The sequence below is a fragment of the Lonchura striata genome, chromosome 5 (assembly GCF_050655825.1).
Source record: "Lonchura striata isolate lonStrDom1 chromosome 5, ASM5065582v1, whole genome shotgun sequence".
NCBI classification, from domain to species: domain Eukaryota; kingdom Metazoa; phylum Chordata; class Aves; order Passeriformes; family Estrildidae; genus Lonchura; species Lonchura striata.
The window spans coordinates 48,286,862-48,305,145 of record NC_140707.1 but is presented as its reverse complement, the minus strand read 5'-3'; the positions used below and the strand labels follow the sequence as shown (position 1 = coordinate 48,305,145).

At 46.5% G+C, this 18,284-nt stretch overlaps 1 protein-coding gene across 1 annotated transcript in view; it reads left to right on the top strand.

Moving 5' to 3' along the window:
• The first annotated feature begins 2,751 nt into the window (after positions 1–2,751).
• Positions 2,752–18,284, top strand: part of EGLN3 (egl-9 family hypoxia inducible factor 3) — a 28,163-nt gene continuing 12,630 nt past the window's right edge. The window contains exon 1 of the mRNA XM_021542669.4: positions 2,752–3,471. Within this exon, the coding sequence (XP_021398344.1) occupies positions 3,115–3,471 (357 nt within the window). The 5' untranslated portion in view covers positions 2,752–3,114. The remainder of the gene's footprint in view (positions 3,472–18,284) is intronic.

The following is an 18,284-nucleotide window of genomic DNA, read 5'->3' as shown; positions in this document are numbered from 1 at the left end:
TGCTTTTCCTTTTATTGTCAAATTAATGTCTTAGCTTGGGAATTACTACAGTTGCAGCCTAGCATCTCTCAACTCAGCTTTGCTACCCCTAAGGAGAATGAGAGAGCTCTTGAAGAGTGTCTGTGGGCTAGGCAGAAATTTGTGCTTTCTTGGTGATGATCAAGCTGTGTGATAGAGCCTGTGACTGCTCAGGTTACAAACTATAATGAAGGAATGAAAACTGTTCCCGAGCGCAGTCTGCATGCATGGAGAAGTTCTAACCTAAGGAATCACAAACTCTATCACACACCTTCATTATCATCCTCATCAAGGGACAAAGAGATGAAGTAAAATAGAACCAATTAATAAATAGAATCAGTACTCTTGTTCCTCCTGATGTTTTATCTTCATATGGAACAGTAATGCATCTGACTGCTATTTAAAATGCTAGTATGAAAAGCACATCATGCTTCAAGTGACAAAACACTTTGTCCACCAGAAAACCTGATTTGCAAGCAAATGGCAGTGAATGCCCACCTGAGGAAGACATGACATCTATGCTGGAGGAACAAATGTATTTACAACTCTGTGAACATCACTCTGCAGCTGGGGCTGTGGACTCAGTTTTCTAAGACAAATCTCTAACTCCCTAAGGTGACTTTTTCTGATGGAGATCTGGCATCAGTCTAACTCGTAATTTCAAACCTTCAAAAAAAGAGAAATAAAGCTGTAAAGACCAACTTCAGCTATTGCCAGAAGGCATCCCTCTTAGTCCTTGACTTGTTCAAGTGGCATCATTACACTTGATAGAAAGGCTGGAAGTTCAGCATCTACAAATACTTGATTCTGGTACAGGACTGTATATTTGCATGTGTGTGTAAACAAGAAAAGGGGGAAAATCAAAGGGTTTTATTTTATATAATAAAAATGTGTAAACAGTACAATAATGCATCAACAATATTTCCTAATGTATGCAAATTTCATAACGTTGATACTTTGCAGTTGAACTAATCTTGCATCCCTTGCCTGATTATGACAACTGCTCTTAACCTATCATACATTACTGATTTTTCAGATAAGCATTAAGGGATTAATAAGATTCATAATTGTATCGTATTAATTATAACCCCACTTTAATGTGAAGTGTGTATCTAAATCAAATAAGGTCCTTTGATAGTTCATATCTCACCAGATATGAATTTATCTGATATAATGTTGCTCGTCTCTCGACAGAGCTGTCAGGGAATAACTTTAGAGGATTAGACCTGTGCTTAGTGCTGTGCACTGAGGGGTAGATACCACTGGATTCAAGGAGAACAAACGTGGAATACGTGACCCGCTCCTGCGTATGCCGGGGCTTGGAGTTGCAGCTCGAGCAGCATCAGCAGCATGGACTGCTGGTAATCCCGTCAGCATTCGCGACGTGAAGGGGAAAAAAAGAACCAGCACCTATTTTGCCTTTTTTTGGGGGTGAAATGTGCCGGTTCCCAGCCGGAGCCGTGTCAGTCCCGTTCCGTTCCGTTCCGTGCCGTGCCGCTGTGCCGGGCGCTGCGCGGGCTCCGTGGGGCGCATCCCCCACGGGCAGGCACATCCACGGGCCGCGCCCTGCGGGCTCCCGGCCGGAGCTCAGCCCGTGGGGGTGCGGAGGGGTGCGCGTGTGTGCGCGGAGCCCGCGGGGCCAGCGCCGGGGCCGGCGGGGCCAGCGCCGGGGCCGGCGGGGCCAGCGCCGGGGCCAGCGCCGGGGCCAGCGCCGGGGCCAGCGCCGGGGCCAGCGCCGGGGCCAGCGCCGGGGCCAGCGCCGGGGCCAGCGCCGGGGCCAGCGCCGGGGCCGCCGAGCAGGACGGACGCGCTCGGCACACGGACGGCCGCGGGGCTCTGTGGCATCGGGAACTTCACAGGCACCGACCCGGGCACGGCCGCCCTGTCCCGCCCGGTTTGGCCGCAGGGAGCGCCTCTCCGCAACGTGACTTTGCTTTGGTTTTGGTTTCTGTAGAGGCTTCTCTCGTTTGTTTAGCAAATCCCGGGCGTGTGCGAACGGAGCTGAGCGGCTGTCTGCTGCTCGCCTCTCAGGAGGCATTTTACGCGAAAGCGTGCTGCTGTCGAGCAGACCCAACAGCGGCCGCGGGACCGTACTCCGTGGCCGGCCGCTGCAGGGACAGTGTTACCGGCAAGGGGCACGCGGGGGAAAGGCGAGTTTTGGTTTAGAACGAATTTTGTCACGGTTTGACCGCAGCTGTCCTCTCGCGGCACGAAGCCGCCGACGGTCCGGGAGGTGTTGCCTGCTACCGGAGCCAAGCAACCTGGCGGGCCCTTGGGGATAAATAATTCAAGGGAAAGTACTGTTTTGCTATGTAAACCTTTTGTAAAAGGTGCGTTCTTCGCCCAGAAAAACTGTGTCTGCCGCTTAATGCAGCAGTTCCGTCTGGCGCTGAAACTGCCGCCGCGGCAGGCGGAGGTAAGAGGCGGCCGGAGAGCCCCGGCGGGGCATTGGCAGAGTTCACCCGGACCGTTCCAAGAGCTCCGAGCGGCGGAGCAGGGCGAGGCGCGGGGGTCGCAGCCGACATGCCAGGCGAGAATTCCTCAATGGCGCTGCCCACGCCCACTCCGGGGGCGCGCGGGACGGCGGGCCGCGCCCCCCGCGCACGTGCGGGAGCCCTCGCCGCGCGCTCCCCGCGGGCCGGCCCCGCCCCGCGCCGCGCGATTGGCCGCCCGGGCCGCCGCGGGCGGGAGCGGGCGGGGCGATCGCGCCGGGCGGCCCCGCCCACGTGCGGCGGCGCGAGCACACATCCCGCACGTAGCCGGCGCGTTAATCAGCGCGGGGCCATCTGCCGCCCTCCTCGCCGCGGGCGGGGGCTGCCCGCGCCCTACCCGCACGCCCCGGGCGCTCCCGCGCACTGCTGGGGCGCCAGCGGCAGGAGCGCCAGCGCGGGGCTTCGGCAGCACCGCCGCTCCCGCAGCGCCGGGCCGCGGTGCGTAGCCGAGCCCGCAGCGGCCAAAGTTTTACCTCGCCTCGCCTGGCCTCGCGCCGCGGCGGAGCCCCTGCCCGGCTCGGTCTGGAGCGGACGGCGGCCCCACGGGCATCGCCTCCCAGCGCGGGCGCCGGCAGAGCAGCGGCGCGCCCGTCCCCGCCGCGCCATGCCGCTGGGACACATCATGAGGCTGGACCTGGAGAGAATCGCCCTGGAGTACGTCGTGCCCTGCTTGCACGACATCGGCTTCTGCTACCTGGACAACTTCTTGGGGGAGGTGGTGGGGGACTGCGTGCTGGAGCGGGTGAAGCGGATGCACCGCGACGGGGAACTGGCCGACGGGCAGCTAGCCGGCCCCAGCCGCGGCGTCGCCAAGCGGCATCTCCGCGGCGACCAGATAAAGTGGATCGGAGGCACGGAGGAGGGCTGCGAGGCCATCAACTTTCTCCTCACTCTGATAGACCGGCTGGTGATGTACTGCGGGAGCCGGCTCGGCAAGTACTACGTGAAAGAGCGATCCAAGGTAAGGGTCCGCGGGGCCCCGACCTCCCGTCCGCCCGCCGGCACGGGCTCCCAGCCGGCCCGACCCGCCTCGCAGCTGCCGGCGGGACCCGCCCCAAACTTTCCACGGGCACTCGTCCGTGGCGCGTCGGCGCTATCGGCGGGTGCCCGTGGCTCGGGCAGTCCCGCGGGGCTGTCCCGCAGCACCGCCCGGGTGGCGGAGGCGCGGTGCGCTGCCCGAGGGACTCCCGTGACGGCAGCCGCTCTCCAGCCCTTGCCGCCGGGTGCGGGGTCCCGCGGAAAGCGGGGCCGCTCCCTGCGGGTCCATCGCCCCGCCGGTGCCAGCAGCGCTCCGGGGCGGCTCCTCGCAGCTCCCCTTGTTGGGTTTTCTCCGGGCTTTACCGCTGCCGGACCCCATCCAGTCCCTTGCCTTTTCACCTGTGTGACACCGGCCATCCCTTCGCAGCCGTCCCGGGGGCTCCTTGCTTCTCGCAGTGGGGCTGGAGCCGACTGCACCCCGGTTCTCCTTGCGCTCACCCCAGGTGCGGACAGGGGCGTACCCCACCAAAAACGTCTAACCTTGGCTATTTCGGGGGGGAGCAAGGTCTCCACACTCTCCCTGGGAACGTAGCCAGCTCTGATCCGATTGTTAAGATGTTTTCGCCCATGTATTATCCTGCATAGTTTCGCGGTTCCGACTCTTGTCGCCGTTCTACAGCTGAAGAGGTTATCGTTACCGCATTGAGTATGGCCAGAATACGGGATGTTTAGTAGTTTGAGCGCAGCAAACTTTTGTTTTAAAGAGACAAATTGCTTTTTCTAGGCTTTCTCAGAAATGAAGGGGACACTTGTATTATTAGTTTCTTTCCCAATGAAGTTTATTTGCACTTGCAATGCCATTAGTGTGGAGTTAACTCGTCTTTTCTTTCCTTGTCTGTTTTGCTACGGCAAAGTGTACTAACTTGGAACTAAGTTTACTTTGTTGTCCTGAATACTGAAAACATCCTTATTTCTTTATTTCTGACTTGACACAGTACATTTTCAAAAGGTCCGCTGCTGTTAGAGATATGCCAGAAACAAAAACAATGAAAGTTTTAAAAAATTACAATAGGGAGAAGCTAGGCATTTCTCTTGATCCTAACTTGCACTGACTAAGGGCGTGTGTGAGTGGTATTGTGATTCCCCCCTGAAAAATGATGAAAAAGGTACAGTGATATTTACCAGTTGCTTGGGAACACACTGAAACCTTTGCATGCATCCCCATGCATTTACACACGGTAGTGGGAATAGTAAAAGTTGAAACATTGTTCCTTATGCTTAGCTCTTTAGAATTAGTGATCATCAATTCAGTTAAAGCTTGGGTAGGTATGTTTTAAAAATGTGGGTAGTTTGGATTTTACTTATTCCTGTTGAGAGCCTTGTATTAGGAGGCATAAATAACCATCCTGCCTTGGCACATCTTTAAGGTCATCCTTATCCTTTCTCCGGGTGATTTCTGTTTACTACTGAAAGTGCATTTCTGGCTAAGGGTGTGTGCGCAGGGGTGGATATTGAGGGGCGTTATTTAAAAGCTGGATTGGTGTGAAAGGAGGCTGTCCAGACTTTTTACGAGGTATTTAGAAAACAAATCATCTGGATGAATGAAGGCTGTTGGTGCTGGCTGGGAAGAAGGGTCTTTTGGGCAGTGGTTTTGGGTTGTAGAGATGGTTTTAAAACAGCGTTTTGGTGTTTTTGAAGGCATTCTTGTACAAATAGTAATAAAAAATAGAACATAACTTGTTTTATAAATAGGTAGCAAGATATTTACTATGAAGAGAGACCTCTGGCTCTTGTGACTTAATGTGAAATTTGTCAGAATCCAAACAGCACATGGAAGTGCTGCACAAGAGTCCAGGACTGAAAGGGACTCAATATCTCACTATTGTTTGCAAAACCAAATGCAGAGAAATTTTCATCAGTATAGTAACCAATCCCCTTGTTATAATAATAAATACCATGGGTATGTGAGGCCCTGGAATAGCAGCTGCTGTCTGTAACTGAGACATGGGATGCCTTCAGCAGAAAGATTATTCCTGTGACTAACAACTGATTACTACAGTGCATGCAGGTTCCCATATTGGTTTAAGACATCTCTCTTCTACCATTAAACCTTCCCATTCTGCTTATCATCTGAAGTCTTATTAATGCATACACACAAATCCCAAATTTAAATTCAGCAAATTTTTATTTTATCTGGTGGATTATGTATGTAAATGAATGCCCACAAAACTTTCACAGCTTAAGATTTGTGGATATGTGGGGTGTTCATGGGTGACTGGACCAGAGCTGCTTTGTGGGACATGTGCTGTTGTAATTTATTGTTTTGGCATATAGATATTACTCAGAACTAAGAGCTCAGAACAATTTGTTTAAAATGTAAGCCTTTAGGTACATGTTAACTAAATTTGTCATGAAAATGTACTTATGTCATATCAGCCCATCATTATTTAAAGGTTTATACTTTCAATAAGTAGTGTATGACTTTAGTCTTAAGCCTATGTGTTGGAAGAAGGTGAGAATGAATTTATGTCAGATTATGTCAGTTTAGTGTGAAGTGCTTCATATTTTTGTAGCTACACAAATATAAGTCCTGAACAACTTTTGTCCAATAAAGGAAATTTTCCTTTCAGCTAAATTAGAGGAACAAGTCAGTTAGGATTGTGCTGTTTCCAAATTAATTTCAAGAGAGTTAAGATTGCATCAAAGAGAACAAACAGAAGTAAAATTTTCAAGGGCACTGGATATTCATAGGAGTTGCTGGTTGACTTTTGCGGGCTGATCTTGAAATGTAACTTTTCATCTTTGCAGACCAGTGATACAAATCTATCTTTGGTGAAAGTTGTATTTGAAAATACTGGCTGGTTAAATGCTTGAAACATGGTTAAAGGTTGATGGACCTAATGCACTGCTTGTTGGCTTTTGCATTCTCATCAACTAGTCTCCATTTTCTAGTAAGATAATATAATGGTTCCCCTTTTCTAGTAGGTTAATGGCTAAGGACATCACTGAGACATAATTGACCCAAGTTCAGTCTTCTTCTCAGAGTGAGATGATTGATGTCCTTGCGCAGAGGGATGTTCTGGCATGAGGACAGAAGTCACTGTTTTTGAGGACCTGTCACTACTCTGCTGGAGCTTTACTTGGTGGAGAAAAGCTAGTGGCTGTTTCAGGTCAGAAGCAAAGCTGCAGCTTGGTGTGTGAGGCCAGTCACCCAGAGTGCCCTCTGGATCAGGTGGTGCTCCAGGGACTGCAGGTGAAAGGGTGATGTGCTGCAGCTTCTGACTCCCCAGGTCCCAAAGTTTAACTGCCATTTTCAGGGCCTTGAGGGGGTGTCCTGTAGGAAAATACTGTACTATAAATTTCTCCTTGAAGACTAGAGAAATGTTTTGGTGGTGGGTGGAGTGTCTTTGGAGGTTTGTATTTTTTTTTTAAGAGAATCTGTGGAGCCTGTGGGAACTTGGAAGTCCCTGATATGAGGAGGCAGGGGAGCGTACGGTAGGAACCAGGTTGGCTGGCTGGTGTGTGGAAATATTACAGTGTTGAATTGTTTGCGATGGGGTGTCTGCATAATTCATCTGCTGCTAAGAGGCTGTGGAATTGCTCTTTTCTCATTTTGCCTCTGCTGGAGGAGGGCAGCTCTCCCTGTGGCTGGCAGGGTCCCAGAGCAATGCCATCGGTGCCTGCTGCCCTGGGCTCCCTCAGCTGACTCAGCGCTTGATGCGCTGCCAGCGCTGCGTTGGTCCTCACGGCGAGGGGTGGAAGTACTTTGAACTGGTGTGGCTGCACTCTGAGTGGACTCTGCACCTCGCCGTGAGAGCAGCGCCTCCTGCTCTGAGTCACAGATACCCTCTTGGGTGCCACCAAGGGCTGAAACCCATGTCAGTGCTGCCATTGAGGACCTTCAGCCCATCTTGCACCTGCTAGACACCAGTGAGTTCTGCTGGTTTGAAAATAAAGCAAGAATTCATAATCTTAAGAGCTGCTTTGTGTTGAAGGAAGCCTGTGACTGGTGTTTTCAGTTCAGAACACAACTGCTTACGTTCAGTGTCAAGTGTATAGCCTGAAGTTTAAGAAAAACCCTGTTTACAATGTAAGATTAGTTAATTTAGAAGTCCCTATGGGATGTGAACCTCCTCAGAAATGTGCTTCCTCTGCTTCCACCCTGCTCTTCCCACCCTGGTGGATCCTCTCTAATGGTCACACGAGAAGTAGGTCTTTTGTGGTGACAGTCCATAGCTAGTGAGTGTTTACTGGAAACCAGAGTGAGTTCTGCCTATCACATGATGGGGTGTTCCTAGGTAGGTTTTGAAATATGGCCTGCACAGCAGGTTGTTATCAAGATATCTGTTCCTGAGGATTGAAGAAATGGATGAGATGTCATGGCAGTAGTTTTACAAAGTCCCTCTTAACTCAGGTAAGGACGTAAGGTATTTTTGCATTTATATATGAAGAAAGAAAAGCGCTGTTCTATAACATTAAAATTCTATGCTTTGCAACGAAAACACGGTGAAATGCTGAATTTTATCATTTGAAGAGTGAGATAACAGAAAACTAGATATAGTAGGCTGAAGAGTGGTACTACTTCTTGAGATATACTGGTATGTTACAAAGGTTTTTTTGATACTTAGGTAGCAGCATGCCTTACAACTTGTTTACAATGGGAGGTCTGATGAATACCACCATCCAGAAGAAATGTGCATAATTTCTTTCTTCTAATCAAATGCACATGTTCTGCCATAATGCACAAGTTCAAATCTGTTCTTCTGGCCAACTGCCGGCAGAGTCCAGAGCCACTGGAACTGTAAATACAACAGACAAGTCATTTTATGATACGAGACTGAAGAATTCAGCATTGGCACAGATCCTAGTGTGGTTGCTTTGGCTCAGTTTCAAAGCTGATGTTTATATCTGAGTTTGTCAAGCAAGATTAGTTAGCCTGGTTAATTATACACAGGAATGTATAATTTTTACTTGACAATCAGATGAGTATAAACTTGGGCATATTAACACTTGTTTTTGTTCTTCATCAAATTATTCTCAATGACTTTTGAAACTTTCAAAATAACTACTTCTCTGAAAGAGGCCCTTGGAGAATCGTTTGGGTAAATTCTTTCAGCAGGGACAGGGCATTGGAGAAATGGAGCAATATTTTACAGTGATGCACATATCTGTAAGTGGGTTCAGAAGCATGGGAAGCCTCTAGGGAATGGTATTTGAGTTAATACTCAGGTGTTCAAGTTGCAAGCAGCTTGAATTCAGTAGCTGTTATGCATCTTCACTCTTAAAAACCTGACTGTAGTGCATTGGCAAACTTATTTCATGGTAGGTAGTGGCAAAAACCTGCTGCCTTTAGTGTGTGCTACCCCAGAGCCTTTGGCTGCCAGGTGGCTTTTCTTGGTCCTCCTTTCCCTCTCTTGCCAGAGAAGTCTGTATCCACCCAGTGACCTTTATCACACTGTGCCAGGAGGCTGTCCACGTGCTTTACAGCCATAGTCCCAGAGCAAGGCAGAAGGTGGTTAATCCTATAAGTGAAGGGAAATGTCAGTGCTCTTAGGCAATGTAAAGATATGAATTATCTGTTTATCCTGAGTTTGTGCATGTGTTTGTGGCATCTAGGCAATTTTTTTTTTTTTAATTGTCTGTAATTTTGCAGTCCAGCAGTTCTTTGAGTCTTGCTAGACTCTAGTGTTACACAATGCAAAGCAGTGAAGTTTTCCACAATCTCTCATATATTGGTCATGCATTTTCTGCAGTAACTTTTTATTCATTGATGTGCCTGCTCTGTTAGCAGCTATTGCTACTACCATGTCAGCTTTTAATGCTAGGGACTTGGGGATGTTGCCTTACTGGTGTGCTGGCCAACAGCTTGATCGCTTGCAAGCCTAAGTAAGTATGTGCCACTCAGTTTGCATTTATGTGAGAACCCATTGCTCACTGAATGCTGCTGTGACTGTAATACAGGTGGCATTAAGGCCTCTGTGTATGGGGAGTGTTTGTCCTTTGTACTCCCAGGGATGTGTGTGTGGCATCACAAGGTGCAGTATCCTTGGGAAAGCCACTGGGGAAATGACAAGATTCAGAGTTCAGTGCTCTGTCCTGCTGAGCTTGCATTTTGAGAGGGAGGAGAGCTGGGCATGGAATCAGAGAATCAATTAGTTTGGAAAAGACCTCTGAGATCATTGAGTCCATGCTGTGACTGAACACCACCATGTCACCTAGATCATGGCACTAAGTGCCACATCCAGTCACCTCGAGGGACAGTGACTCCACCACCTCCCTGGGCAGCCCATTCCAATATCTAATCACCCTTTCTGCGAAGAATTTCTTCTTAATGATCCTTGCTATTAATATTTGTGTGCCTTTTCCCAAGCTAATTGTTAATGAATAATTCAGTCCATTTCATACAGTTCATTGCCAAGAGCAGTATATGTTGAAATGGGCATTCATTCTCATAACACTGATGCAGTACAGGAGGTATGCAGGAAAAGTGGCTTGTTACTTTGTATTAAAGATTCCAGCTGTGTTAATCCCAATCTCTTTATTTGATTTCACAGTAAACTCTTCTTTCTCTGACTTCCAAATTTATCTGGATGGTGGATCCATATAATACAGACTTATCTTGCATGTTGCTTCCTGAGAAATTTGCTTGATTTATTACATGGAAGTATCCTCTTCCATATTGCACAGATTTTTTTTTTAAATTTTTTTCCTCAGGTGGTGGTGGAACAGTACTGCAAGTCCTTCCCATTTGTGTGTGGAAGGGATGAGAGAGGGAGGAGATAAAAATGCATACATGCTTGGATCATTGTGCTTCTAATTAGATAAATGTTTGATGTTTCCTGAACAAACTAAATACACTTAAAAGAGATCAATACTTTTATCAGATGTTTCAAGATGACTCTTCCTAAGAAAAGGTACTTTCTTCTTTTTTGTTTCTTTGAGGTATTTACTTTTTTTCTGCTCCTCTTGCAATTGGATTGAGTTTTCCCATTGTGTAGCAGCAGGCCCCATAACACTCACCCATCTTGCGGTGGATGGCTTGAGAGAAGGAGGCAGTTAGGAAAGAAAGCCTAGGAGTGTTTCTGGTTTTACCTCTGTGAAGGAGGATGTGTTCATACCAGCTTGAGGGAATTGAAAGCCCTGGGTTGGATTTGTCATGACTGTAATCCTTCTGTCACAAAGCTGAAGACTGAAACAACATTGTTAAAAAGCTGCCAACAACATGTCTCCCTAAGCTTCTGTGAAAAGAGTTTATTGGTAGGGTTTATTAGTAGAGGAGCTCTTGGGAAGAGGTGTTTTAGAAACTGCTTCTGGTACCTGTGCCTATGGCTGATGGCTGCTGTGGTGGGCTCCAGGGTGAATAACTGATGCAGTGGTACAGAACTTGGTGGGACTTGACAGAAGGCTTTGACTGATGCATAACAATTTGTAACAGGTTTTTAAAGTAACCTGTTATTGCTTTGAAAAGATGTTTCACAGTTGGTCAGAAAAGCAAGAAGGTCTCTCTGTTCAGTCAGTGAGGTGAAGGAAGATCACAAAGGAGGCTCATGCCAAGTAAATAATCTATCTCCTTCTGTTTAAACTATTTACAGGCACATCATCCCATCAGCACACCACTCATGATCATTCCTGTGAATGGAGAGAGCTGTAAGCTCCGTTTCCCTTCCATCACTCACATATGCATCTAGTATCTCTCAGTGACAGAGAGGAACTTCTTCCCCTACAGACATTTTTCTCTTGACATTGTGCTTTGATAAGATTAGTAGGTGAATAAACTTAGTACCAACATACAAAGCACTTAGTAGAGACCTACTTGTTGCTCTGATTTTTCACAAATAAAGTAATCAAAGAAATTTTTGTTGACCATAGTGGTTCCATGGAGGCTTACTAAATGTTCATGTTTAGCCACCCAGATAAAAATGAGTAGTCTAAATGACAGGACTACAGCATAACACTCTATCTGCACTGACTGGAAACAGCATAATTTCTCCAAAGCTTTGCAGTTGGAAATGGCAGAGTAACCATATCTTTTGCTAAACATCAGGAAATTGCAACCTACTTTGTAACAAAAAAAATTATCAATTTTGAGTCTTGTGTCTGTCTAGTTCATGTGAATCCTTTGGTCAAAATAAATAGTTTGATTTCTGTACTTTCTTTCTGGATCTGAAAATCCAAACAAGATATGTCTGCATTTTTCCTGTCTGTAAGTCATAATATATTAATCATTGCTTATGTGTTCTTGCACTGTAATTTTTTATACAAAGTGATAAGACAAATGTTTTTAAAATTTTGGCTCCAGTTCAGCAATTCACTCAACTAGTGTTCCTTAAAGACGCTTTCAGATCAATGGGACTTCAAGCACATATTCTGGTGCTTGGCTTAGGCTATGCTAGAATGTGTTTGGAAAACTTCAGGAAAAGTTGCATGTCTTGTGGCATCCCTGGTGTTTGTATAATTTTTTTTCTTACATTTGAAATGCAGGTCATCTTTTATGTGGTCTCCTGGGAGGCAGCAAGGAGCCTCACTAGATGAAATAGATAGCAGTTATGATTTTTACCTGACCTTTGCAACTGACTGTCTTATGGCAAACTTGTCTTAATATTATTAACAGTAGCACTTATTCCAGTAATGCATGCAAAGAGATAGGCAGTGTGTGGTGAGGAATGCCATATGGAATGGGAAAAGCCTGGGGTGTAAGAACAGTGGGCTTTGTGGTGGTGGAGATTGGCATGGAGCTTCTTGACTGCCTTGGAACTCCAGGGACTGAAGAAAGCTTCTTGCATAGCCCCTCACTGGACCATGTGGGTAGAAAAAGCAGAGCAGAACCAAGAGAATTTGAGAGAGAAGATATTACGGAACTAGTGGGAGGAGGGAAGTGTCAATTAGTCCTCAAATTACCTGTGCCTGGTTGTTAACTTACCTGTGCCTAGGGTGTTGTTCTTGCTGCTGAAGACCATATGTAACTGCACCCTCCCCTTCTGATTTCCCACAGGAAATCTGGTAGTAGTTTGAAAAGTGGAAAAAGCTTCATCATAAATGCTGTAACATGTCCTGCATTTAAGACATAAAAGCCATGCCATATAAGTAGATGTGCACATACAGGAGAGAGTCCCCCAGAATGTTTTGATAACTCTGTTCTTGACAATATTCACCAACATTTCCACCTAAATAAGTTAACTTGCCCTCTATCATCTGCTGTATGGAGCACATACATGGTGTCTCCAAAGCAGGCCAACAGGAAGGGTCACTGCCAGGTTAACTGTTTTACACACTTCCTCCTCATGAAGGAGCAGTGAGAGGATTTGTGAATGCTGGTCCTCATTGCCAAATTTGGTGTAATTCAACATTTCATGGTGGTCAAACACTGAAGTCTCAAAGTTGTGCATTTTACCAAGATATTTGAGTGCATTAACTTGATGTTTAACTGGTAATGTAAAGGCTCAGTGCAGTCTCACATTTGCACTGGTAATTTCTTGGCAAGAGTAAAAATGTAGTTGACATTTTTTTTTGTTTGTTTCTTTACACTTGGATGTCTGCAACTGAAACATTTTTTTTTTCTTTGCTGGCACTTGGTTAAAAGCATGTTTCAGTACTTACCATCTGTAGAAGCTACTGCTGCTAGTTATAAGCTGTATTAGTACAATGTTTTGGCTGCAGTTAGAAAAGGCACTGCCTGTGCCAATGCTTACCGTAGCTACAGGCAGACATAGTACCTATTTGACCCCCACACTGAAAAGGGCATATGTAACCCTATAGCTCTGCCTCAAGTATCTGTCCTGCCTTTCCCCTCTGTGCTTTCCACCACAGAGAGTCATTTGTACCCCATACCTCTAGCAAAGCCAGCTGCAGGACCCCCACCAGGTGGTTTCTTACCCCTGCTCTTACTACAGCTTCTTATGCCTATGCAGTCACTATCTCTCATCTCCATCCCAGGGAGGAGACCGGGGTGAGGGCTGCTTTCTCTGGCTGCCCATGCAGGTGGTGTCCTGGGAGAGCAGCCTCTGTCCAACCTCCAGCTTAGCTCATCCTTGGCTTCCCCTGTGGTGGCTCTGAGTACATACTGCTCTTGTCACATTGGCTGCCAGAAGAAAGATTATGGAGAGGAAGAGGAAGAAGGAGGGAAGTGAGCCAGAAAGAACACTCCAGGCTTTCTGCATCCTCAGGAAACATCCTGAAGTCACACCAGCGAGACTGCCTCCCTTGCTCAACAGTTACAGTGCTTCCTGCAAAAACTACCTTAGATGCTATAGAACATTATTGTTGTAAGACTCAGTCCTGAACTGGGCCTTGAGAAGTCTCCTAAAGGCTGCTGCTTCAGAGAGTTGTGGTGGTGGGAATGACTGGGTAAGGCTCCAGAGGGGACTGCAGCAAAGCAGAGCAACAGGTGTGAGCAGGCTGAAACCTGTCAGGCATGGATGTGTCCCTGTGCAAGGCCACTGCCCCAGCAGGAGAGTCGAAGCCTGTGTCAGTGGCCACAACACAGCTGGCCTTTAGGTTGGTCTCTTCTGTCAGGTGGTGGCAGCATAAATCCATGGGAGACACTTGACCAGTGAATAAAGAGAAAAGGGAATTCAGCAGCCTGTGTTCAAATCCAGAATCTAATGTTGTCCATGGCTGGGTTAAGGGACAGACTTCCTTGTTCAGAGATGAGAGCTTTTGTGAATACCTTTGAGACATGCTGATGTAAGGCTGGCAGTCAGTTTGTGGTGTGTGCATGGCTGTCTGTGTGCTTGCTTTGCTCAGAGTTGCTGAGTGTCTGTCTACACATACCTTAGTGGTACGAGTACCAGCTGTGTACATGGTGGAGAGGGAAGGCACTAAAACACTTAAGAAGATTTATATTTCTTTTTTCTACCAATACATTTTATTGCCTAGCTTTAGAATTGGTGTACAGGTTTATTATTACAAATTTCCCTTGAATCTGAATATCTTGTTTCCTTTCCTGCATGGAAGGATGGTGTGTCGCTGAACACACATCTATCCACTTTAACGGAGAGATTACACTGTTGTAAAGTGCACAGGTAGACAGAGCAGTACAACTTCATGTGCAGGCAAAGCCTTAGAGGTAAAGACCACAAGTTATTGAACCATAGTAGAAATTATTTCTGATGGTAATTTGTTATAGATAATTTTAATGGGTTTTACACTTAATTATTCATTCAAAATCTTATGCAGGATACTGTTATCTAGTCAAGTCCTCTGTAAAGGTGTGGGTGAGCAAAAGATGAGTGAGATGGCTTCCTTCCAAAATGAACATAGGAGATAACTGGTCTCATCAATTAGCATTAATTTGGTTTTACTGCTGTGATAACAAGCACTAAGAACGTTGATCTCTCTGTTTATGCAGCGCAGTGATGTCTTAGCAGCCTCAGGAGCCCAGACGGCTCTGACAGGGAGGACCCTTGAGGCATGTTTGGGGGACCTGCCAAGTGTGGTGGTGCTTCTCTGAACCCTGCATTCCTCTCTGGCAGTGAAGAGTGTTTTTCACTGAGCCAGAGGGGGCAAAGGGAAACATCTTCCCTAGTGTGGTGCTGCCTCTGGTGTGGCGGGATCGTGCGGGGTCACAAGAGGCGTCCTGGGTGGTGGCCTCAGGGAGGACTGTTGGCAGCTGGGGCCTCCTGTCCCCATGGCACACGTGCTTCAAGGTAGTGGCTCATCACCTCCAGTGGCTCATCACCTCCAGTGGCTCATCACCTCCGCCTGCCAGGGCGTCCGGGCTGCCCCTGATGAACTCGCGGGAAGTGTTTGAAGTGCTGCATACCAAATGTGAGCTGATAAGTCTTGTGGGCTGTGTTGCTCACTTGCCCTGGGCACACACGCTAAAAATAAATGGGTAATAATAAGAAAAGGATGTTGGCAGCTCAGACAGCTCCAACAGCAGCAAAAGTTTGCCTATATTGTGGCTGTCTTTCCTGACCTTTATTAGTGCAACCACAAGAGCATCAAAATATGCAGTTATTTAAATGTTGCGAACAAAAAACCAGAAAGTGGTGTAATCCTCTGGGTGACTAGTAGCAGAACTGAAAAGGTCTGACTTGCTGATGAAGAATGAAAGGCTGGAATATTTCAGAAACTGAGATTATCTTTCTACCCCACAGATGAGAAATGTTCCTCAGAGGATGTCTGTGCTGGTTACCAGGCTTTTATTCCCTGCTGAGAAACTGAACGTACAGGGACAGTCCTCACAGATTTCCTTAATGAGCTTGCACTTATTTATGAATTTGCCTTTCTGCGGGGGTGGTGCTTATCACGATGTCCCCCAGGGCTCATTATAGGGGATGCTTTCTCCATCTGCATCAATTGCTTGGGATGCTTTCTCATTAGTGCAGCTTGGTCAGGTTTGGTTCTTTGGGGAGAGGAGAGGGCTGAAAAGAGTTTTCTGGGTGATCAAAGAGTGCTTCAGCAAAAGGCAAAAATAATCCTAAATGTAATTAGACAGCATTTATTTTAAAGTGTGGGAGATAAGCGCAGGAGGGAGGGACAGCTCAGTAAGAACGAGAGCCGAGGAGTGCCTTGAGCGGCTGTGTGCTCGCTGCCTGTGTGGGTTTCCCCTCTTCCCTCCGCAGCCTCTGTCTGAAGCGCACTCTGGAGTAAAGTTTGCATTTGATCGCCGATGGGCTCACGCTCCGCACGTAGCGCTGTCGTTAAGCCATCATCCCGCTGGCCCCCAGCCAGGGCTCCGCGGCGCAGGGGCGGGCGGTCTCTCTAAACTGAGCAGCCTTTATTGATACATCGATGCACTGCGCATGTTTACAGCTGCTAATTGGAGACTTAATCTGAATATCCTTGACTGAACTAATTCACTGGCAATAGCCTTTTAAATTTCAGGTCCCGCCGCGATGGTATGCCTGCTCTTCGCAGCACGCTAATCGCTTCTGGAGCGGCGCTGCCGCTGTGTGCGTGCAAGACACAACGACCCACTAACAACACGGGCCAAAGCGTAGGCTTAGGTCAGAGGAGAATGTAAAATAAAAAATCTTGCCTGATTCTGCATTTGCAGAATACGAGAGAAGCACTTGAAGTACTGGAGAAAAGTGTTAATTGACATGTGCACAGGCATATGTAATTTAATTAACCATACAAAGAAATAATTAATTCTTTTAATTACTACAACAGGCAAAGATGCTCACTGCAAGGACAGTTCTGATCCTATGGTGGTTTCAGATTTGTTTCCTTAACTTTTAGTGTTCTATTTTCCCTGTGCTGTGCTCAGAGGCTGAATCCAGATAATTTGGGTGGTGGTCTGAAAGCAGTGCTGGTTTCCTTGGCTTTTTAAAAAATGTGAGCAATGTAGACAGTATACAGGGGTAGATGAATGCTTGGAACTCTTTTGCCCTTGGAAACCTGGGGAACTTTTTCTGTAGTCAGATCCTTTCAGAGTTTCTGAATTGTCCCTTGACTTTTGGATCCTGTAGGATCCCAGGACATATTCAGCAATGGGAACAGCTCAGCAGAGCTCACTGCTGTCTCCAAAGGCTGGTCCACAAATGCTCCCTGTTTCTCTTGACAGTTGCAGATGGCTGCTGCCCATATGAGACACGGCTGTTTCCTGCTTTCCCATTTCACAGTGGCACTGCTCTGGCAGCCAGCTTGAACTTGAAGGGCATCCAGATTTATTTCCAAGTGTGTGTTTTGTTAAGAAAAAAAAAAAAAGTAGTCACAGGCTGAAACAGTCCTTCATATTAATAGGCTATGAAAAACTAAATTTTGTTGCCAATTATTAGGAAAGCTTCTTAAGCCCCATCACAGATTCATTTAACAGGGAGCTCATTTTTCAAGCAGCATCAGTCTGTGATCTGGCTTCCTTACAGACACCTTCCATAAGATTTGAAAGCTTATTAGAGGCTCCTTGAGCTACAACTAGATAACATGCCAGTCATGAACAGCTGTGTGGCATGGAGGTAATCCGTGAACAGAGTTTTCATGGGTAGCTCTTTTTTCTACCCTTAGTTTTTAGAAGAAATGTAACAAGCAGGAACAGTTTTCCATCTTACAGTAGTAATCAGAATATTATCAGGTAGTAGAAGACTTTTGGTTGGTAAGCAAAAATAAACCAGTGTCCTAGCAGCTTCTTCCTGCAGATGAAAGAATAGTCTTTCCCACAATTCCCACCCTCAGGTTGTTCCTCAAAAAATTCTTTAAAAAGTGCTTTTATATATCTGCAAGCAACAAGCAAGCTGAGGTGCATGCAAAAGACAAAATAAGAAAGATGAGAGAGATGATGTTTCAGCTCCTGGAAAATCTGAATCTGATTATCAACCTTGCATGTATGCAAGGAGAAGCAAGTACCAGGCCAGCTGGTGGAAATGCTATCTGTGTAAACAGGACCGTTTTTATCCAGTTATAAGTAATAGTTTGATTGAAGACTGATAACCAAGCTATGGTGAGGAAATGAAGGACCAGTTTTTCATGCAATACTGCCACTGAAGCCCATTTCATGTGTTGCTTGACTGAAGCAATGAGAATTTTACTCCCTCTTGCAACTGGTGATTCCCTTTCCAACAGGCACTATGCTAATGTCTTTGATTTGTTGGCGTTTCAACATAATTTTTTTCCCTCTGTTACGTCCCATCTCTGTAGAGTATTAGGTTAGACCAATGTTCCCAGTTCACGCTTCAGTATAGCAGTTGAATATTTTAACTTCATAAATTAAACAAACTAATATTTAATAATGTTCATTAATATTTTATACTTAACCATTATAAACTATGTGTCAGAAAACACTTGGGTGCAATAAGAAATTAAGAAACACCCCATGGTGTTTGTGTGTAAGTCAGGCCTCGACTGAGAATCTCT